Raw genomic sequence first — 22,602 nt, 5'->3', positions numbered from 1 at the left:
AACTCTGTACTTGGTAGGTTTGGCTGAAGCTCCCCCTGGCTATTTTAGGGCCTGGGAGGCGCCCCTCCCAGCTCAGTTGTCAAGATTGCTCCTGGTGAAGGTGAGGGAAAGGTCTGGGTCTTACCTGCAAGTTCCAGAGGAGGAAATTATGCCTGGCCTGACTGAGGATTTTTCCCCAGGGGGCCCTGGGCTTCCCTCCCTTTCTGCACTTGGGAGAGAGCTCACTTGGTGCTCCAGAGAGTGCACGGGGTGACTGGGGATGAGGCTGGGCTTATCCACCCACACACCTGTCTGCTCACATGACTGGCACAGCAGAGAGAAGAGGTTGGATGTGGCCCAGGCTCATTCTTGCTCCTGCCCTAGGTTTCTTATACGCCTCGCCTGGCGTGTATCCCCTGCAGGTCCCAGGAGCGAGCACCCTGGGTGTTTCCCCGTGGACTGGATGTTGGTTTGCCTCGATGTCGGATGCTTGGGAACTGTGTAGCCAACATCATCGCTTGTGCCCCTTCGGGTCACAAATGGAATTTGCTTTTGCCAGGGATTGCAGACCTTAGAGAAAGATGCCTTTATGGGGTGTGGCCTGGGGAGCCCTGTTGCCACAGCTGGTTTGGCTCTGCAGCAGGCCTTCCAGCAGATGGACTGCCCAGCCAGTGCCTCACCTCTTAAGCAGGACTGGCCTCTTGCTGTCCCCCGACCTGTTCTCAAGAGCTCTAGCCAGAGGCATTTGTGAATATAAGGAGAGGGCTGAGAAGTAGCGCTGTCTGGGAGCTCTGTATGGAGGGAGGGAGAGGGTGTTTGTGGGGCTCTGGCAGCAGCAACTCTGAACTCATGCTCAGAGGCTGGCATGCTGTGGCTCATCGGCTCATGGTTTGTCTTGTTGCCACAGCCCCTCTTACTTGGTGGGTGACTTCCCCCAGCTGAGCAAATACATACCCTCACTTGTGTAAAGTTTCCAGACATCACAGGGTAGGTGGACCTGGCATCTTCCAAGGCTGACCTGTGCTGGCATGTGGTGGTGTGGCTTTCATTGCACACTTCTCAGCCTAACAGCCATACATGGTCACTGCAGCTCAGAGCTGCAGTGGTGACTCACCCCCAGGAGGCTGATGTAACAGGGGAGCAGCCAGAGCCAGGGAGGAGCTGCTGAAACCTGGGGGTGCAGAGCCCCAAGTGTCTCTCTCTTCTGCCCAGAAGCAGCCCAGGGCAGCTCTGTGTGCACCCAGGCCTGAGAGGTCCAAACTTGATTCCAGAGTTGCTGGCAGACTGCTGCTTAGCAGACTCTGGGCCAGTATGTGACAGCCTTGCCCATCCATGTTGGTTCTGTATAATATGGTCTCTGACTGCAGGAGTTAGTTTTTATTTTGAAACATTCCAAAATTGGTTCTTTCTAGAAAGAAGGGCCTGCTTACTTTTCCCTAGAAAATTGCTGATCTTGAGACTGATTCTGGAGTGCTGCTGGGGCGGCAGAGGAGAGCTGTCTTAGATACTTATTTAGTCATGGCTTGGGCCGTTCAGGACTGTTCGGCACCAGGCCATGGAATTTTTCTGAGCATTTTCACATGAGACAGTTGTGATGTTTCCAGGCATTAACTGAGGCCCTTGACAGAGAAACTGGCCAGCCCAGCAGCTCTTGGGATCAGGATCAGAGTTAACTGTTTCTTCAGGGACAGCCACTAGGACAGAGGTTTCTAGAGGCAGAGGACTTCCCAGTGTTATGTGGTTCCCTCAGCCCATGAGTCAGAAAAGAAAAATCTGTACTTTGGCAGGGGTGGGGAACTAGCACAGAGCTCTTGGGTGCAGCAGGAGGGCCAAGTTCTGAAACGCTAGTGTAAAACATCCACCTTGTCTTCTCCTGTCCATGACAGAATGAGAAAAGCAAGAGTAAATGGAAATGTTTTCTTAAAGCTAGTTGTGCCTGTTGAAGCGTCTGTCTTTTATTCTAAGATTACTTCATGTGTTATCTTTGTAAAAAAAAAAAAAAAAAAATGTTAAACCGACCTTGTTTGTTCTTGTTTGAAATAACAGTGATCAGTGTTTTATGTTTGCTTTTTTGGACTTCTAATGTCGTTACCTGGCTAAATATAAACGTGGCTGTTTTGTGTTGGTACCTTGATGCTTTCTGGTTTGGGGAACTTTTCCTGGCCAGTAAACCCGGGAATGGAGGAGCCACTGGTCTTGGCTTGCAGGGGGTATCTGGGGTTATCCACGCTTTTGTGGCAGAAATGCCTCTCACTTGTTTTAATCTTCCCTCTCTCCTCTTCACACCCGGGAGTTGGGGTTGACTCAAGCTCGCGTGCTTTCTCTGTGCTCACACCAAGGCCCTTTGGCTCTTCCCAGCCATGGATTTTCCCCAGCACAGCCAGCATGTCTTGGAGCAGCTGAACCAGCAGCGGCAGTTGGGGCTTCTCTGTGACTGCACCTTTGTGGTAGACGGTGTTGACTTTAAGGCTCACAAAGCGGTGCTGGCAGCCTGTAGTGAGTACTTCAAGATGCTCTTTGTGGACCAGAAGGACGTGGTGCACCTGGACATCAGTAACGCGGCAGGTACCCCTTCCGGGCCAGGGCGAACCTGCAGAGGGCCAGAAGCTGTGGGAGGCACATAGGCCATAGACCTGTTTTGACAGGGAGCAGAGCGATAAGGGGAGGACTGGCAGGAAGGGCTCATCTAGGCCACAGTGAATTTGTCGGGGAGACAGAGAGCAGGCAGGGCCCTGGCCTCTTCCCATGGCTGGGTCAGTCCCAAAGCCTCTACTACCCCAGTGCTAACCATGAGTGGGCGTGATGCTTGGTGATGGGGACAGTGGGGGTGGAGGGTGGCTAGGAGTAGTGTCAGGAAGACCTGGTCCTGGATTCGGGCTCCCAAGCCAGAATAGCACTCATGCACAAGAAGGTCATGCAAGCGGGCATAGATGCAGAAGGTGAGAGGTCAGATGAGTGGTCTGGAGTAACTGCAGAGCTGGCAGCAGAGCTCCAGCAAAGCCACTGCTGGCACAGTCGGGTTGGAGTGTCCTTTAGTGGTAAGGTGCAGTAGCTGGGTAGAGGGTGTGTAAGCCAGGTATTCACACCCATCCTTGGTGCAGGGTGGGCGTTCATACCTTCAGTGGGTGCACTTCGTTTGGGAGCATGGGAGAGAGAGGCCACTCAGTTTGTCATGAGTCCTGGGGCCCTACTGCTGTGTAGAGTGGGGCAGGCTGCCAATGCAGGGTCTTGCCCTGGGTCCGTGATGCCTGTCCTGTCCTTGGCAGGCCTGGGGCAGGTGTTGGAGTTTATGTATACAGCCAAGCTGAGCCTGAGCCCTGAGAATGTGGATGATGTGCTGGCTGTGGCCAGCTTCCTCCAGATGCAGGACATCATCACAGCCTGCCATGCCCTCAAGTCACTTGCTGAGCCGGCCACTGGGCCTGGGGGAAATGTGGAGGCTTCGGCCACAGAGGGTAAGCTGACTGGCAGGATGTTCCTGAGCAACCAGTGGGGGCTATGGGAGGGGGGCTCTGCCTCTGACTCTCTGGGCACCTTCGTGGTGGGTGCTGGTGAGGGTTTGCCACAGTAAGGTCTGAGGACAGTCCCTCTGCCTGGCCCTTTCCTGCCTTTCACCAGCAGAGGACCAGAGCCGTGGTGGTTCAGCCCCTCTACACATGGGTGGGTCTCCTCCAAGCTCTCCTCTTCCAGTTCTTCCTTCCATCCCCCTAATCCCTCAGACACCACTGCAGTCTAGATTCCTTGTACACTTTCAAAGGACTGCTCTCCTTCCAAGCACTGACCTCTGATCAGCCTCCTTATTGCACGTGTGAAGTCTGTCTCCCCCACAAGCCCCACAGACGCAGCACCATCACTGCTATATGCCCAGTGCCCAGCTGGCAGCCTGGCATGGAGTGGGCCTGTTGTGAATAATTAACAAAGCAACAAACTGCTGAGATGTATCCCCAGGGAAGATCTGAAAGAGCTAGCAAGTTCTGAGCACCCCACCCTTCCACGAGGTGGGCACTTGATGGGAAATGGCAGTTCTGTCCTGTTCCATCTCCAGGAGGGGACAAGAGAGCCAAAGAGGAGAAGGCTACCACCACTATGCTAAGCAGGCTGGACCAAGTGGGAAGCAGTCCACCCATAGGGCCAGGCAGGGAGCTCAAAGAGGAGCGAGGTGGCCAGGCCGAGAGTGCAGCCCCTGGTGAGTTGTGATGCTGAGGACCTGGCTGGCTGTCCTGGAGAGGGAGGGAGCAGCAGGAAGCTGGAATGCCCGTCCCATGACTTGCCAGCAGCCTGTGCTGGTGACACAGTGGGGGCTACCTCTGCGGTAGATGGCACAGGAACTTACACTTTCTGTGCTCATGTAACCCAGAAAGGTTCATTTTTCCGGGATATCCTTCCAGCCACAGCAGAGACACCAGCAGCCTGAGCTTAGGTGTGCCAGGACCTCCCCTCCTGGGCCATAGCCACTACCAGGGGCCTGGTCCAGCAAAGCGGTCCAGCTCCTGGACAGAGAATTCCAGCTCAGCCTCCAGTATATCCCCATCCCACCCCAGGTGCGGAGCAAACGGAAAAGGCTGATGCCCCCCGGGAGCCGATGCCCGTGGAACTCAAGCCAGACCCCACAAGTGGCATGGCTGCTGCAGAAGCAGAGGCTGCTTTGTCGGAGAGCTTGGAGCAAGGTACCGTGGGCCAGGGCCAGCCCGGAGCCCGGCTCCCTCTCCTTCCACCTCCAGCTGGTCCCACTTGGAGCCACCACTCACTTCAGCTTTTGTCTTGTTCTGGAATCTCAAGAGCCATTCCTTGGTAGAGAATCTTGGTCGTGTTTCTGTTAGCACAGAAGTATCCTTACAGCCCTGGAGCCTCTGCTCCTTTCCCAGCTGAGCACCACACAGGGTGCCTGCTGTGCACAGCACCTCCCCCCCTAAGTGGGACAGGGCCACCTCTGCCGACTCAGGTGCCATGCCCAAGCAGCAGATACGCAGGCCACAGAGCCCCTTAAAGGCGCTCACACAGAGAAAGAGCACGTGCGGAGGTGCCAGAGCGCCAGAGCGCACAGTCTGCCCTTTGCGGGCCCCTCCCGCCCTCTCAGTGCCTGCCCTTCTCTTCGTAGAAATGGAGGTGGAGCCGGCCAGGAAAGGAGAAGAGGGGCTGGAGGAGGAGGAGGGCGCGGGGCCTGCCGAGGTCAAGGAGGAGGGGCTGCAGCTGGAGAACGGCGAGCCCGAGGAGACCGAGGAGTCGGTGGGCACGGACTCTGGGCAGGAGCTCGGCGCAGAGACCCGGAGCCTGCGCTCTGGCACCTATGGTGACCGCACGGAGTCTAAGGCCTACGGTTCCGTCATCCACAAGTGCGAGGTGCGGCCTGTTGGGGGCCGGCCCGCCCCTCCCGGGCCTCCCGCCGCGGGCGCAACTCCTCACGCGCCCGCCCTGCTGTGCCCACAGGACTGTGGCAAGGAGTTCACACACACCGGGAACTTCAAGCGCCACATCCGCATCCACACCGGCGAGAAGCCTTTCTCGTGCCGGGAGTGCAGCAAGGCCTTCTCGGACCCGGCCGCCTGCAAGGCCCACGAGAAGACGCACAGGTACTGCCCGGACTGGACCCCGGGTCCCGTTGAGCCCGCCTCTCCCGGCCCCCGCGAGCCCGCCTCTCCCTGTCGACCTCTGACCCGCAGCCCGCTGAAGCCCTACGGCTGCGAGGAGTGCGGCAAGAGCTACCGGCTCATCAGCCTGCTGAACCTGCACAAGAAGCGGCACTCGGGCGAGGCGCGCTACCGCTGCGAGGACTGCGGCAAGCTCTTCACCACCTCGGGCAACCTCAAACGCCATCAGCTGGTGCACAGCGGCGAGAAGCCCTACCAGTGCGACTACTGCAGCCGCTCCTTCTCCGACCCCACCTCCAAGATGCGCCACCTGGAGACCCATGACACCGACAAGGAGCACAAGTGCCCGCACTGCGACAAGAAGTTCAACCAGGTGTGCAGATTCCTCCCAGAGCCGGCGTCCAGGAGGCCCTGTCGCGGGGGGCCGCGGCCCCGACGCATGCCATGTGGGGTGGGGAGACACAGCTGGAGCTCCCTCCTGATGGCACCTAAGTGACTTTACCCGGGTGGAGCTCCCGACAGCTCTGTGGAGGCCACCAGGAGGGCAGGCTGCATCAGGGTGTAGGTGGGCCCTTCACTGCGGGGACCTGGGAGAGCCCATTGGCCCAAGGAGCGAGGGAGCCGTCCAGAGGCCTCGGGGAGGCCTGAGCGTTGTTCGTTCCCTGGTGGGAGGGGCTGTGAGAGGCCAGGGCTGAGTGTGGGTGGCCCTGCTGACCCCTGCCTGGACACAGGTGGGGAATCTGAAAGCCCACCTGAAGATCCACATCGCAGACGGGCCCCTCAAGTGCCGGGAGTGCGGGAAGCAGTTCACCACCTCAGGTAGGGCCAGGGCTGCCCTGGCTGCGCTCATACCACTGCTCCCTGGCCGCCTGGTGGCGCCCCAAGTCAGGCCTGCCCTTGGTCTCGCCACAGGGAACCTCAAGCGGCACCTGCGGATCCACAGTGGGGAGAAGCCCTACGTGTGCATCCACTGCCAGCGTCAGTTTGCGGACCCCGGCGCTCTGCAGCGGCACGTGCGCATCCACACGGGTGGGTGAGCAGCCCCGTGCAGCCGAGGGTGGGGACAGGAGCGTGGGGCTGAGGAGTGGGCGCCAACACATTCTCCCCCTCCCCAGGTGAGAAGCCATGCCAGTGCGTGATGTGCGGCAAGGCCTTCACCCAGGCCAGCTCCCTCATCGCCCATGTGCGCCAGCACACCGGGGAGAAGCCCTACGTCTGCGAGCGCTGCGGCAAGAGGTCCTGCCGCCCCCGCCCATCCCCAGGGTGCAGTGAGGGCATCAGAAGGCAAACTGGGGGCTCGGTTGGGAACGGGGCAGTTCCATGCCAGCCCTTCTCTTGCCCTCTTGCAGGTTTGTCCAGTCCAGCCAGCTGGCCAATCATATCCGCCACCACGACAACATCCGCCCGCATAAGTGCAGTGTGTGCAGCAAGGCGTTTGTGAACGTGGGGGACCTGTCCAAGCACATCATCATCCACACGGGTGAGCCTGTGCCCTGCGCCTGCCTCTTCCCAACCCCTGGTGGGGGTTTGGGGGAAGGTGCCCCCAGGCCCCAGCCTTGGGTGCTGGCACTTGCTGCAAGTGGCCTTGAAGGCAGTTCAGTTCATTTTCAGAGATGCCAGTGCCACCAGGGGTATCTGTGCAAGCTGGAAAAGACAGGGCTGCTGGGCAAACTGGAGGTGTTGAGTGAGGTCCTCCCACGCCCGCCCTGCTGCCCCTTCCCCCAAAGGCAGGAGAGAACCTTGCCTCCCCCCAGGAGAGAAGCCTTACTTGTGTGACAAGTGTGGTCGTGGCTTTAACCGGGTAGACAACCTGCGCTCTCACGTGAAGACTGTGCACCAGGGCAAGGCAGGCATCAAGATCCTGGAGCCAGAGGAGGGTGGTGAGGTCAGCGTGGTCACTGTGGATGACATGGTCACGCTTGCCACTGAAGCACTGGCAGCCACAGCTGTCACTCAGCTCACAGGTGCGGGTTGTGGGCTGCAGAGGTGGTCATGGCAACTTGCCTTTGGGCAACGCAGCCGTGGGGCAGGTGCTGTGGTCTTCGCCTTAGGCCCTGCTGATTCTGCCCACAGTGGTGCCAGTAGGGGCCGCGGTGACAGCTGATGAGACGGAAGTACTTAAAGCTGAGATCAGCAAAGCTGTGAAGCAAGTGCAGGAAGAAGGTGAGAGGGGCCACCCAGGGTGTGAATGCTGGTGGACCCAAAGGTCCTTCCCATCCTGACCACAGCCCCCACCTCCACAGACCCCAACACTCACATTCTCTACGCCTGTGACTCCTGTGGGGACAAGTTTCTGGACGCCAATAGCCTGGCTCAGCACGTGCGGATCCACACGGCCCAGGCACTGGTCATGTTCCAGACGGACGCGGACTTCTATCAGCAGTACGGGCCAGGCAGCACGTGGCCAGCCGGGCAGGTGCTGCAGGCTGGAGAGCTGGTTTTCCGCCCCCGAGACGGGGCTGAGGGCCAGCCTGCACTGGCAGAGACCCCCCCCACAGCTCCTGAATGTCCGCCACCTGCTGAGTGAGCAGACAGCTCTTCCCTGGACTGTTTATTTAAAGATGGGTGGCATCCTGGAACAGAAGGGTGGCCCCATTCCCTAGAGAGAATAAATTTGATTATTTTCTAATGCTGCTTTTAGGTCCCTGTGGGGGTGAGAGGGGGAGCTGGGCAGCTAAAGCTATTGCCACAGAAAGGCTATACCACCCAGGAACCAGCCTCCTGGGAAAGCCAGGCTGTCCCTCCTGCAGAATGGGACTGGAACCCCGGGACCAGTCTTAAAACCAGATTGGCTTTTGCCCTGATGGGCTGTGGTGGCACACTTGGGCCCAAGAGAGCATGGCGCCACGTGCCCCATCTCCTCCTCCAGTCTTCTCCTTGGAGGCTTCTCCTTTGTTCAACTTTAGGACCCATTTCCCTTCCCCCATCAAGTGCAGTTGGGACCCCATTTCTCCCCCCTCCCCAGGGCCACAACTGCTTACCAGGGCCAGACAATCCAGAAACAGCCCAACTCCAAGGCTGCAGTGGTTTTGTGCCTTCTTCAGTCCAGGGTGATTCTGCCAGGTAGGCAGAGGAGTGGGACAGGCCCAGACCACCAGCCCAGTTCCCATGGGCCCGGGGAGTAGGAAGGTCCATACTTGCTATCAGTAGTAACCCTGGCCTGATGCCTGAGGCCAAGCCTTGCCATCTCTTGGGAGCGACCACTTATGTTCAATCAGTAGTCTCTACCACCAGGCCAGGGCCCTGGAGGGCCAAGAAGGAGCAGCTGGAAACCTGAGTGGGGAGTTGGGAGCACAGCAGGTGGGGCCAGTGGAGCAGCCGCCTCAACCGTCAAGAGACGCCATCTCAGCCCCTTCTCCACAGTTCACTCCCAGCAGCTGTGATCCCTTGTTCAGAGGGAACACCTACTGTCTTCCTGCACCAGGTGTACAGGCCCATTTGCAGCAGCCTCATTGGTATTGTGAGAGAGGCCGCCAACTCTAGCCCCATGTCCCTGTCCCCCTCCGCAGTCCACAACTTGTCATGGAGCCAGCTGCAGAGCATCCTCCTGTCCAGAAGCAGTTGCAGGATTAATGGAGCCCCGGGAGGGACAGGTCTGGTTCTGCCCACTACCCTGGAGCCAGCCTGCTCCACCTGGGAGAAGGGGCAAGAGACCAGAAAGCTAAGCTGTGCGAGGTGTATCCAGGTGCCTTCCACATCACCTACACACCAGGCAGGAAGGACCGTGAGGTGTCACAGATGTTTACACCACAACACTAAAAAATGGAAGTTCAGCCTCCCCAACAAAAATCTCTTATACAAGGTAAACTAATACTTGGGGAAGACTAAGCGTGGCAAAGAGAAAACAGGTTCCATATACAGACCTGTGTTGTGTGCGCACACACACTGGGAAGTGTGGCAAAAGTGGGATGAGAATTAACTGCTGCCATAAGCCTAGGACCCTTGGAACTCCCACCCAAGTAACAATCACATTCACACTTGACATGTTTTGTATTTTTTAATAAAGTTTGTAATCCAATGGACACACAAAACAAAACTGCGCTGAGAAAAACAGTTTCATAAATTAATAAGTGTTAGGGAGTTGGGAGAGGCCAAGGTACCAGGAAGAGGGAATTAGCCAGTCTTTTTGTACAGGTGCTGTGTGACACTTCCACATCTCAGGAGCAGGGCCCGTGCTGTACTGAAGTGCACTTATACAAATGAGTGACAATACAAAGTCTGAGTATGAAAATAAGATTTTTCTCTGAAAACACATTTTTGGCACAGATTAAAAAAAATGTATGTCAGGGGAATCTGATTTTTAAGTCAGTATTATATATATTTATATATATTATATATTTATATATACACAAATCCCAAGTTCTGCATATCCCACCAAGAAAGAAAATCCTTCTGTTTGCTCTTTTTCAATTGTAAACTGTACATCCTGGTGAATCGCTAATGGTGGCAGCAGGAGAATTAAGAAAGGTGATGCATCCGAATGAGCAAGGAGAAGGGAGGGTGGGGACAAAAAAACCCAATGAAATGTTCCTTGACCCCAAGGTCTCAGCAGAAGTTAAAAGTCCTTCTTGCATTAAAGTTCGAAACGAGTGTTCACATACACCAAGACATCCAGAGTGTCACAGCCTGTCTTCACTGTGCAAAAGTCCAGGTCACTAATTTAGTGCAAAGGCAGTTCTGTTTTCTTGTTTCTTAAAAACAAAAACAAAAAAAATTCATTCCACTGCCCTGTTCCTTTTCTCCAAAAAGAGGAGAGAGACCCCAGCCCCAGGGTGTCTGCCAGTCCATCAGTTGGTGTTCTGTCCTTGGGCTAAAGCATCATGTAAACATACAAGGTAGCAGCACCACTGCCCAGAGAAGTCTGTCCGACTGAGCCGGGCAGGCAGGAGAGCAAGAGGCTGGCCATCTGGCAGTGGAGACTGTCCCCTTCAGCAGCGTCTTCCCCTGCATGGCTGGGTTGTTTGTCCTGTGTATTTTTGCTGCAGAGCCTCGGGAACGTACACCGAGGTGGGGCCATTCAGTGGCTCACACAGAGGCGATGACAATCATGAGGTGGGGAGAAATGTTGGAGATGCTGGCAAGGAGGTCTGGGGCCAGACGGGACAGGTGACTCTCAGAAAATTCACAGGGTGGGAAGATCTGCAGCACATAGGCAGGCTGGAGACAGGGACAAGAGAACAAAGTGGGACCCTCTGTCTTCACATCACTTACAACTCCATTTCCAACAGGGCCCAGAAGAAGCCCTATCCAGCAATCATCTCCATGACTGCATTCACCAGAAAACACCTTAGCCAATGTCAGAAAACACCTGAACACCCAGGGGCCCTCTGGACCCTCAAGGAACACCTCTGCTCTCACTAGTCCCCTGGGTTCTCTCCAGAAAGTACAGTGGCAGCCCCTCCCACATGCTCTGCTAGCTGCCTCTGTCCAAAATGCCCTTTTGCCCATTTCCTCTGACAAACACCTATTCTTAGTTGGCACCAGATTAGTCAGACCACCTATTTGGCCTCAACCAGCCCCACCTGTGTGTACATGTGCGGAAGGAGGACCTGCGAAAGTTGAAGGCCAACCAACCTGATTGGAGCCAGGGTTAGGAACATTGATGATTCCTGCCGCCTGCTTGGCCTGCAGGTAAGTGATGAAGGCAGCCTTGAGGGACTCCGTCTGGCTTACAACATCCTCTTGGTCACGGCCACAGGGCAGTGCCAGCAGCAGACAGTAATCTGTCTCCACCTAGAACAAAAGCAACCATCACAGTCAGGGGTCTCCTAACCAAACAGCTGTCCATGTGCAGCTCAAGGTATCCAGCCCACAGAAACTCCCATCTCCGAGATGACTTCAAAGTCTAATATTTGTTGAATGAAAAAAGCCTTGTTTCTGGTCTAGAGGCATTTTATACTTCCAAATAGATACGAAACGTGCCCATGTCAAGAAAATCACTGCTACGTTTGTTCCATTAACAGGCCAGAGAGACAGTCTGGCAGGGGCCAGCCAGGCCTTCCCTTCCTGTTGCTCACCTGGGACCCAGGTCTTACCGTCATCCTTCGGGCAACCCCTTCCAGCTGTGAGGCCTCCAGCCGCATCCTCTGGGCAATCCTCAGTGGGGGTCCTCCTTCAGAGAGGGGGAGGGAGCGATGGGCCAGGACGTTGTTTCCGGAGACGAAGTGGAGCTGCACAGCAGCTGTGTCATTCTTGAGGGCCAGGAGGCCCTGCCACACGATGGGGTACTTCTGCTCCCAGGGAAACAAATAGGATGTGAGTATGTGCCTGGAGAGCTAAGCCACACCAAGTGTGACTTTAGGCTTGCTGATCTAGGTCAGTTGGGGAAATCTAAGGACATTTTTAACGTAGCACAACATCTGGGGGACAGGTGGGGCGGTCCCTGCCCGTGCTTACCTTCAGGAGCTGAACCATGTCCACAGGTCTCTGGGAAGTCAAGTGTGGAGAGGCATCTTGTTTGGGGGTTGGCTGGGCTTCAGTGTGTGGCAGAGCCAGTCCTGGTGGGGTGGTGGGGCCTGAGGTTGTGGGGACAAACAACGGCTGCTTTGGGACAGCCTGAGCAGGAAGAGTGGCGGAGAGGTCAGGCTTCATGGACACAGACACGGGGGAAGGGTACGAAGTCTGGCCTGTTTCCACCTGTGCCCTCTGAAGCTGGGCATGAGCCTCAGGCGGCCTGTTTGCAGGGCCAGCTGAGAGGCGAGGTTGCTCTATGCCTCCTGTCTGGGTTCCCTTTGCCTCCTGGGAGACTTGAGGCATCTTGTTGCTCAGCAGCTGGCCAGGCTGGCTGAGCTGTGAGGGTGGTGCAGATGGGGCAGGCTGTGAGGACTGTGCAGGTGGGGCAGGCTGTGTGGACTGCACAGGCTGGGCAGGCTGCAAGGGCTCGCCTTCAGGAGGAGGGCCCTGGGGTTGGGAAGGAAGGCAAAAAGTGATATAGTCAGTCTGTTGTCCACAAGCCCCTGCCCCAGATATAGGGTGTCTCCTGTAAGTCAAGCCCATGGAAGTCAAGAAGGAGCTTGATCATGGTGCTGCTCTCAGGAATTCAGGTAAGAAGTCACCTCCTACCTCCCTCCTCCCCCGTGCACAGGAACTGGCACACCCACCATTCCCAGAGAGAGCTTGCTTCCCACATCCGGAGGTTTCTGATCTGATCCTTTCGTCCCCAATTCATGATACTCCTCTTTAACTCCACGAAAAGACAGATATATCTTAGGGACTATCTGTCCCCTAAGGGGGGACATTCACTTATGCCTTAACCACTACTTTAACTGAAAGGTTGGTATTGCTTAAAAGCCCACTGAGGCCCCCAACATACGTCCAGAGGGCAAGAAAGATGCCCAGCTCTCTTACCTGAGCAGGGGTCTTGGTCCGGGCAGGCAGGCCAATGGAGGAAGCAGCAGGAAACTGAGTGTGCGTGAGCTGAGCTGGGGCATGGTAGGTGCGGATGTCGCCATACCTGTATTCTTGGAACAGTTCCCCACTGGAGTGCACAATCTGCACCCCATGGGTCACCACCACAGGGGGAGTCAGAGGCAGCCCCTGAAGTTGGTTGCTGGGGGTCACTGTGAGGATGCGGGCCTCACCATGAGGGGTGGGGATGGAGGTGGGGGCAGGGGCTGCTTTGGCATCTGATGTCTTGGTGACTTCTTTCCCTGGCTGTGAAGGGGCCTTGCTGGCTGGCGACACCTTCACTACCCCCTCTGCTGCCCGAGGCTGCTCGCTGACAGCTGTCACATGTGGATGTACCATGATCCGCACATCCCGGGGCACCGTGTACGGATGCAGTCGATACTCTGACTGCATGACCAGTACCTCTGACTGCACAGGGGCCGCAGCTCGGGCGACAGGGAGGTGGTAATGAACTTCCTCCTCAGGAGGGTGCTGTGAGGCCAGTGCAGGCACACTAGCTGTGGCTGGCTGGGGGGTGCTGGCCCGCTGTGGGGTCCTGACTTCTATTTGCTGGGGCTGCAAAGGGGCTCGAGGAGAGTGAAGTGTCTCTGGCCGGATGCTGTAGGTGATGCTGGGCAGTGTGGGCGTGTTCATTCTCACCTCGCCCTGGGACAAGTGGCTCAGAGACACAGTCTGGGTGATGCTGTGGGGTGGCATGATGACAGACTGCTCTGGGTGTATGCTAGAGATGAACTGAGGCACTGGGATGCCTGCAGCCAGCATGACCGTGGCATTGGTTGAGAGCGCCGTGGACGTGGTGCTGCTAGGGTGGCTTGTCCTTGGGAATGGGGCTGGTGCAGGTCCGCTCGGTCGAGGAACATGAGTATCTGGCTTTGTGGCTGCCAAGTGGGAAACAGTTCGCTCCATCGGAGTGCTGGGCCCTGAGGTGATGTGGTTCACATCTGCAGGCAATTTGCTGGGCATTGCAGGAGGGTGGTGGGGTGTGAGAGTGGACCCCAGGTTAGCTGGCTGGAGGACCTTGGTCTCAATTTTCAGGGTGACAGGGTCAGCAAGCTTTTTATTTGTGGTCACTATGCTTGGGGTAAGGACCAGCTGGTTGTGAACCAATACTGGGGGTGTGTTTATGCCCTGTGTGAGAACCTTCACTGTGCCACCCTGAGTGACAGGTGTGGACACTGAGAGATGAATAGGTTCGGGCTTCTCTAAGGATGGGCGGTCTGCCTTCACAGACGAAATCACGGGAGAGGCATTGTATGTCTGGGCAGTCAGTACCAGAGTGGAATGGGTGGCCACATTTGCATAGCCTGCAGGGGCTTGAGGGCCTTTGGGTGGAGGCTGTGATGGGGTGACAGAATCAGGTTTGACCTGGGATTTAGACACTGACTGCTGAAATTCAATGTCCATTGCACTGGCCGGAGGGATCTGGCTGATCTTGGCGCTGATCCTCTGTGGGCCTTCAGTCTTCTGCCCTGAATAGCTCAGGAGCACAACCCCTTCTGATGTGTTCACCCGCAGCCCTGGCCCAGAGCCTGCATCTGCTGGACGATCATCAATCACAGACATGGACCCCGGGGGGAACCGACTGTTTTCGTTAGTGTTCGCTCTCTGTTTGCACTTAGCTGATGATGTGATCACTGCACCTCCCATTGTCATTGCACCTGCTGTGGCAGTCAAACCACCAGATGCAGCAGTAACTGAACCTGCTGTGACTGTCACTGCACTTGCCGTGGGATTCACTGCACCTGTAGGAGCATTAACTGGGCCTGTGGCAGCATTCACCATACCAGTGGCTGTGTTCACTGTGCCCATGGTGGCATTCACTGGTGTAGTCAGAACGTTCACTGGCCCTGTGAGGACATTCACAGGCCCCTTCAGGACGTTCACAGGTCCCGCAGGGGTGCTCACCAAACCTTTCAGAGTGGCCACTGAGCCCTTCACTGGGCCTTTCAGGGCATTGACTGGGACCAGAGAGACATTCACCAGGCCGGTCAGAGCACTCACCAGGCCAGTCAGGGTCTGAGGAGCTGGTTTTGCCAGGGTTATCTTCTGCGAGTTCTCCAGGTCAATGCTGACAGGCATCCGACTAATAACAGAAGTAATTTTGGGAGCAATGACTGGAGCCACCTTTTCTTTGTCAGCAGCTGCTGGAACCTCTGAGGTTTGTGTGTCAGAGGCATTTGTCACTAGAGCTGTTTTTTCTTCTAAAAGAGGTTTTTTAGACTCAACTGGAGGGGGTGGTGCCTCATGCAGGCAAGGAGCAGCACTGACGGGCTCTGCTATGGCTGTGGTGACACTTGTGGAAGTGACACCTGTGGCAGACACATACTTGGGATCCATGAGAATCTTCCTCAGCGTGCTGGAGCTGGTGTCAACATCAGAGGCCTTTGTGTCTGGGGGAAGAGCTGGAGATGGGGTAGACTGAGCCCGTGGCTCCTCCTGCCTTGTGACCCACTCTGTCACCTTAGGAGGGGGGCTCTGGTGTGGGATGCCCCCAGAAATGACAGGCGATGAGAACTTTGCTACAGTTACAGAAGGAAGTGTGGGTGTGGGCATGCTGGGGTCACTAGGCGGGGTCACTGGATCACTCTCAATGACTGAATGGACCTTGAACCTGGCTTGAGGATCACCATCCACTGCTGCTGGCTGCGAGGCAGGGGGCAGGTCTGGGAGCACAGACATTTTGGTTGGAGTCTTTTCTTCAACGTTGCTTTCTTGGAACAAATTCTCTGCACACGGAGTTTTGCTCGAGTCAGAAGCACACGGAGTTTTGCTCAGGTCAGAAACACAAGGAGTTTTGCTCGAGTCAGAAGCACACGGAGTTTTGCTCAGGTCAGAAACACACAGAGTTTTGCTTGAGTCAGAAGCACACGGAGTTTTGCTCGAGTCAGAAGCACATGGAGTTTTGCTCGGGTCAGAAGCACACGGCGTTTTGCTCGAGTCAGAAGCACACGGTGTTTTGCTCGAGTCAGAAGCACACGGTGTTTTGCTCGGGTCAGAAGCACACGGTGTTTTGCTCGGGTCAGAAGCACACGGTGTTTTGCTCGGGTCAGAAGCACACGGTGTTTTGCTCGGGTCAGAAGCACACGGTTGGGGAGACGCAGAGAGGGGTTTTTCATTCTGCTTTTCTTCCTGTGGAGGTTCTGGGGGTTGTACCGTCATCCCCTCATTTGTAGCAGGACTCTTGCTTGGAGCTTGGTCAGTCTCAGAGATGGGGGTCTCCACAGGGGCCCCCACTTTCTTGTTCGTATTCCGTTTGCGGCGTGATCGGGTCGTCTTCTGGCGCCCTTTCTCTTTCCGAACAAGAGCAACTTCTACTTCTTTGGACCCTTTGGCTTCTTGCACTGAGGGAGGGGCTTCACTGCTATTCCTTCTGGCTTCCTTGGTATTTACTGGGCTTGATGAGGGGTCAGGAGCACTGACTGGTAGCCCAGAAGATTCTGGAGGAGCCTCAGTCTCCAAGAGGCCAGAAATAGCCTCGTCAGTCTCAGGCTCCATTCCTTCCTCAGGAGGCTGCTGCGCTTGTGGGTGAGGCTGTAGATCTGTCTGAGATCCTGCGGGGTAAGGTGGAGGTGCTGGGAAGTTTTCTGGCTCCCCAGAAATGTCACTGATGATGGAGCCAATGGCTGCGGCCAGCTCTGTTTCACTTGCTTGGTGTGCAGGCTTGTCCTTGACCTCTGGGGAGAGACCCTCTGGTGTGTCTGTGGCAGACCTGCAGGCAGTGTTGGCAGACGTTTCGGTGAGCTTTGCAATGTTCTCCACAGCCTGTTCCAGCTCCATCTGCTTAGCTAATTGAGTGACTTCTGGGGACAACTGAGAGGCAGATACATCTTCCTTCTCTGCTTCTTTGTCTGGGTCAACTGGATCACTTTTCAACTGGGATGATGAACCACATTCCTTTTGGGGACTCTCACTTTTCTCGGGGGAGACTGCCACCACCACAGCTTCCCTCTCGCCTGCCTGTCCCACTGCCCCGGCAGCCCCCACATTTTCTAGGTTTGAAGATTTGTCCACTGCTGATCTTGAGTTTCGAGATCTTCCCCTCTTTGATTTAGAGGGTTTTTCAGGGGCTGGCTTTTTCTCCACCACCTCAGTGGTGGTGGATTCAGGGGGGTGTTTGTCTGTGCTGGCTTCTTTGCCATCACGTTTCTGCTGGCTCCCTGCCTCCTCTTCCCCAGCCTTAGATGCTGTGTGACTCTCTCTCTCACCTGTTCGGGGGCCCACCTCAGTGGTGGCATCAGGACGTGCAGTATCAACCTTCGGTTCATTTTTCCCCCGTTTTCCCTGGGGACCACCAGCAGCCGCATTCTTTTGAGATCGAGGGGATCGCCATCCCTCAGCTGGTTTGAGTGTTTCTGTGGGTTCTTTGGCCTCATGCTCATCCTCTTCCTCAGCTCGACGGCGTGTTTTTGGAGGCCTTCCCCTTCGAGGAGTGGTGGGAGCTGCTGCAGCCTCCTGAAGTTCTCGCTCCAGCCTCTTTCTGGTCACTCGTAGTGGCTCAACAGGCTCTTTGACTGGAGAGCGGCTGTCACGGTCAGCCATGGTTGCATAAACACTCCTTACATTCCGTCGCCTGGTTCGGCTGAGAGGCAAACTTGGTTCTGGGTGTTCAGGGTCCATAGCAGAGTTTTTAGAAGCAGTCCTCGTAATTTTCTCTGCCTCCATCTTTAATTCTAAAAGCTTCTGTGCTTCTCCCCGAGGAGAACTGGACCGCTTGAGTTTCTCCCGATCTATCCTCTCACTCTTCCTTGTGACGGGCTTCTCCATGACACTTGCTGCAGCTGCCTGAACTGGGGTCTTGGAACGTTTACTCTTGTTTGGCTTTTTATCTTTTGTAGTAACTGGAGGATCAACTTCTAAATCTTCAGAAGCTTGAGGCTGAACTTCAGGCGCAACTTCAGCTTTTTGATGTACATTAGGCTCCATGCCCGCACCTGAGTCTGGCTTTTCAGCTTGTGGCTCATTGGCTTCCTCTGACTTCTGAATTGGTTTAGAAAGTGATTGGGTGCTGTCAGGTTCTGGGTCTACACTGCTGTCTACCTGGGAAAAGGAGGCTCCGGGAGTCGGAGGCTTGGCATCCAGGTAAGGCAGCTGGTCACTTGATGAACTTTCTTCGACCACTGAAGGAGCCACGGCAGCACCTTTGCTGGTGTCCACTGCCGTGGACAGGTCCACCTGCTCAGGCTGTTCCGCGGGGGCAGGGGCCAGTTCAGATGCAGGCTTTGCTTCTTCTGAGATGGTGGCTGCCTCCACAGTCCTCTCTTCTATTACTGGAGACGCCTCCACCGTTTTGTCACTAGTTGTCTTCTCCAGTGCTGCTGATACGGCGTCTGGAGTTACGACTGTGACGCTGGGAGGCCCAACTGAAGGTGGAGTTTTCAATTCTGACTCTTTATTTTCAGAAGCAGATTCTGGGGTCTTAGGATGATTCTCTGTATCTTCCTGTTTCTCAACCTCTTTGGGTTTTTGGTCCTTTTCTTTTTCTTTCTGCTGCATTCGTGTGAGCTCCATAAATCTGCTATGGAATAGAACTACTGGCTCCTGAATTACCTCAGTTGTGCTGTTTGCTCCATCAGATGTCTGCCTACCATATAATCTACCAGAAATGAAGTCAGAGTCTTCATCTTTTCTCTCTAGATGCTGCAGTCGCTTGGAATCTTGTTCAAAGATTGAGCTGTGTAAAAAACGAGAAGCAAATAATTCTTGCCTTTCCTGCTCCTCTTCTTTATGATCATCTTTTTTATCATCCATTTTCCCTTCTGAATCAGTCCTAATTTTCTTCTTTTTCATGTACCAGGAAGGAATAGGTCTTGGAGCAGAGTCGACCTTTTCTTTATCTTTGTTGTTCCGAAAATTAGCAAATCGAGAGTCCCAATCAAGAAAAGACCAATTTTCTTCTCGAGATGAAGAGAGAGATTTAGCTCTTTCAAGCAAAGCTTTAGTGTCCGGTGTGATCGTCTTGTCCAATGCAAAAGAATAAAATTTGTTCCTTTCTAAAGAACTAGAAAGTCTTTCATCTCGCTCACGTAGTTTATCTTCTCTGTCCCTCAATAAAAAAGATAATTGAGAACTTTCATATAATGCAGAGGCTCTTGGTGAGTGGGATTTGTGTTCACCATCTTCATCAGAATCAGAAGGCACCTCACCAGGTTCCAGATCTCGTATAGACCTTTTCCGAAGGCTGTCTCTCTTAATTATGCTGTTTGGGAAGCTCACGTCAAATCTGCTGGCATCTTGTTTCATTTGAGAGTCCCAACGATTTAGTTCATCTTCAGAATTTAAGACGGATAGCTTTATTTTGGCCATGTCTGCCATCTGTTCTCTTCTGCTAGAATCATAAGGATTAAATTTTAAGGACTCTTCCCTGACTGTTATATTAGAATAGGGGAGACCTTTCTCGTCTGCTTTAGGAGACCCCTTTACTGACATGAGCCTAGGAGAGCCTATAGGATCATCATCTTCATGGAAGGAACCATGTCGGATACTGGGAGAACAACCAGTCCTTTCAGAATCTTCACTGATTTGGCGTGAACTCCTGTAATTCCTTTCTCTCTTGGTGCAGCTATCAAAATCAACATGATCCATTCTTTTCTTTTTGCTGGGAGGAGAGTCATCGGTGACATCTTGAGGGGGTTTGCCTACCTCGTGAACAAGGCTACGTCTTTCATATTCATCTACATCTTTTTTAGGACTGCCAAACTTCTCAGACTTGGCTATTTCCATCTCCATCTGTTGTTTTCTACGACTCTGCTCCATTTGTTTTCGGTAACTCTGTGTGTGATCAATGTCAATGCCAATTTTTTCTTCAGTATTTACTGAATGTGATTTCTCCTGGCCTGATTTACGTTCAGGGGTTTCATCACGAAGACTACAAAAGTTTTTCCTAACATCCTCCCTCTCTGACCCTTGATCATCTAGTAGCTGTAGCTGTTTGAGCTGTGGTTTTGAGGCAATGGGTTTTTTTGATTGGATTTCTTGATTTTCCACAGATTCACCCACTGGTTCTCCCAGTCGTGCTTGTAGGTCTGAGCTGGGCCTTGAGCCAGAACCAACAGGAGTACTGGCAATCTCCTGACAGTCTTTGGGGCTGGGAGCAGCATTTAGCCTGTCCAGTTTGATTTTTTTAGATTCTCTTTTAAGAATTTCTTTCCTTGCAGGCTTTCTTTCAGACTCTCCTTCCCTCAACAGAATGACATCTCTAGACAATATGTCAGGCTGCTTTTTTAAAAGCACTCGAGCATCTTCCATCTCTGGACTGCTTTTCTTGACTTCTGGTTTTTGTCTTTCTGCTTTCAAATTGGAATCTGCAAAACGCCTTTTCCTTGCTTCCAGCTTCTCCAGATCCACAGCATTCACCCCGTCAGCAGGCTGCTCAGGTCTGACATGCTTCCTGGGTTTGAGCCTGCCTTCCTTATCTACCACTTCAATGTGGCTCGAAAGCCCCTTTTCCTTTGGGACTTTCACTCTAACAGACTCCAGTTTAGACAAGTCAGATTTTGCAGGCTCAGTCTGAGAGATTTGAAGCTTTTGATCCAGGGCAGAAGACTTGACAGCATCATTATCAAGCTTGGCCTTCAGCTTTTCCACAGGAGTGTGGTCAATGACCTTTCCCTCTTTTTCTTTCACTCGGGTCAAAACAACACAAGGCATGAGTTCCAGGCGATTTTTTGCTATTCCTTCTTTGTCAGCTTTCTCTCTGCTCAGTTTATTAGAACTCCTTGGCTTTTCAGGGCTCTGTTCTCTCTCATTTTCTTGGTCTGTTTCTGAAGACTGAGAACTAGGGGAATGAATTTTTCCTTTTCGTTTCTGCTTGTCAGTTTTGTTTTCCACTTTTTCCTTCCGTATTAAGCGTCTCTCTCTCTCCACTCGCTCAGGATCAAAAGTTCGTTCTTTATCTGTCTTTTCATTTTTTGTATAACGCTCCAAACGAGATTTGTCAAGTTTGTCATATCTTGGAGGGGAGATGGAGCTACAGCTTCCACTGCGGTCTGAGGATCGGCTGTAAAGCCTCCTCTCAGAATCACTTGGCAACCTCTCTGACTGGGAGGGAGACACTCCAGGACTCTGTGGACGGCGCAAGTGCACTGGACTCTGACTTCGTTCAATTGGCCTCCTCTCATGGTCTCTGTCCCGGTCAGACTCAAATCTTTCACGCTCTCTTTCTCGTTCCCTTTGCCTGTAACTGTATTCCCTAATATCTTGTTCATAAGGATCATTCCTATAATCCCTGTATTCCCGAGGATCATCATAATATCGTGATTCATAGTATTCCCCTTGGTAAGTTTCCCATTCTGGATAAAATTCTCTCCCTCGAGCTGGATAGTCCCTCCTGGAATCCTCAGTGTATGTGCCTGGAGTCCGAACAGTCTCATAATATGTACGATCCTGGTTATAGTCATAAGATCCCCTTCGTTCCTCTCTGCCAAAAAATAAAAAAGACTTTACTAGATCTTTTGTTTCCTCATCACTTCCACATTACATCATCTACATGTTATTTGAAAATCCTGTTTTTAAAAGATTTTGATATTATTTCATCATTTGTTAACTGATTAAACTGCAATGGCTGTCCAACACAGCAGCCACTAGCCAAGTGTAAGGTTATCGAGTGCTTGAAATCTGGATAATCCAAATTGAGATGTGACTATATATATATATATATATATATATTTTTTTTTTTTTTTTGGTTTTTGGCCGGGCTAGGTTTGAACCCACCACCTCCAGCATATGGGACCGGCGCCCTACTCCTTGAGCCACAGGCGCCGCCCAAGAGATGTGACTATAAAATACATAGTAGATTTTATGGAGTTAGTTTAAAAAAAACTCAATAATTTATTTAGAATGAGTACATGTTGAAATAATATTTCAGATACATTAAATTAAAAATAATTTCATCTTTCCTTTTTATTTTTTATTGTGGCTACTAGAGAATTTAATATCACATATGTAACTTATACTACATTTCATTTCCCTTGACCCTGGTAGTTCAGCCCTTTTTTATTCTTTTGGAGACACTGGTATAGTGGCAAAACAGATAACCACTAATTATTGAACAGTATCACATTTCTAATCTTTCATAATTACTTTTCTACCAAAAAATACTCTTACCACAACATAGGAAATAAATGCACTATTATTATTATTATTTTAAGACAAAATCTCACCCTGGTGCCCTGAGTAGAGTACAATGGCATCATAGTTCACAGCAACCTTAAGCTCTTGGGCTCAAATGATCCTCCTGCCTCAGTTTTTGTTTGTTTGTTTGTTTTTTCTCCCTTCCTATTTCTGATAGAGACAGGTTCTTGCTATTGCTTAGCAAGAACTCCTGAGTTCAAACAATCCACCCGCCTTGGCCTCCCAGAGTACTAGGATTACAGACATGAGCCACTAGGTCTGGCTAATAAATGCACTATTTAGAAAAACATAAAAATTTTAACTGAAATCTTACCACCCTTATGACCTGTACAATACTGCTAGCACCTCTATCTCAATTCACAATTAAAACAATATTTTGGTGGCTAGTTAAGCTCAGTCTCCTCACTCATAAATTGATGATACTTTGTTCTTAAGGCTCTTAAAAAGTTCAAGAGAACACCTGTAAAAACTTTCCTAGCATAATCCTAGGCACACACTT

General features: G+C 53.0%; 2 protein-coding genes across 5 annotated transcripts in view; one reads left to right on the top strand and one right to left on the bottom strand.

The window, feature by feature from the left end:
- Window positions 1-8,196, top strand: part of ZBTB17 (zinc finger and BTB domain containing 17) — a 31,976-nt gene extending 23,780 nt beyond the window's left edge. The window contains exons 2-15 of the mRNA XM_053577188.1: window positions 2,338-2,544; window positions 3,246-3,434; window positions 4,025-4,165; window positions 4,521-4,646; window positions 5,078-5,319; window positions 5,407-5,549; window positions 5,640-5,940; window positions 6,299-6,386; window positions 6,480-6,596; window positions 6,683-6,803; window positions 6,917-7,047; window positions 7,322-7,531; window positions 7,641-7,730; window positions 7,811-8,196. Of these exons, the coding sequence (XP_053433163.1) occupies window positions 2,338-2,544; window positions 3,246-3,434; window positions 4,025-4,165; window positions 4,521-4,646; window positions 5,078-5,319; window positions 5,407-5,549; window positions 5,640-5,940; window positions 6,299-6,386; window positions 6,480-6,596; window positions 6,683-6,803; window positions 6,917-7,047; window positions 7,322-7,531; window positions 7,641-7,730; window positions 7,811-8,094 (2,390 nt within the window). The 3' untranslated portion in view covers window positions 8,095-8,196. The remainder of the gene's footprint in view (window positions 1-2,337; window positions 2,545-3,245; window positions 3,435-4,024; window positions 4,166-4,520; window positions 4,647-5,077; window positions 5,320-5,406; window positions 5,550-5,639; window positions 5,941-6,298; window positions 6,387-6,479; window positions 6,597-6,682; window positions 6,804-6,916; window positions 7,048-7,321; window positions 7,532-7,640; window positions 7,731-7,810) is intronic.
- A 1,355-nt stretch (window positions 8,197-9,551) lies between these two features.
- Window positions 9,552-22,602, bottom strand: part of SPEN (spen family transcriptional repressor) — a 113,831-nt gene continuing 100,780 nt past the window's right edge. For all 4 annotated transcript variants that reach the window (XM_053577184.1, XM_053577185.1, XM_053577186.1 and 1 more), the window contains 5 exons: window positions 12,915-21,390; window positions 11,964-12,467; window positions 11,603-11,797; window positions 11,142-11,300; window positions 9,552-10,724 (listed from right to left, as the gene is read on the bottom strand). In XM_053577184.1, coding sequence (XP_053433159.1) covers window positions 10,593-10,724; window positions 11,142-11,300; window positions 11,603-11,797; window positions 11,964-12,467; window positions 12,915-21,390 — 9,466 coding nt within the window. In that variant the 3' untranslated portion in view covers window positions 9,552-10,592. The remainder of the gene's footprint in view (window positions 10,725-11,141; window positions 11,301-11,602; window positions 11,798-11,963; window positions 12,468-12,914; window positions 21,391-22,602) is intronic.

The sequence above is a fragment of the Nycticebus coucang genome, chromosome 22 (assembly GCF_027406575.1).
Source record: "Nycticebus coucang isolate mNycCou1 chromosome 22, mNycCou1.pri, whole genome shotgun sequence".
NCBI classification, from domain to species: domain Eukaryota; kingdom Metazoa; phylum Chordata; class Mammalia; order Primates; family Lorisidae; genus Nycticebus; species Nycticebus coucang.
This window is presented reverse-complemented; position numbering and strand designations above follow the sequence as displayed.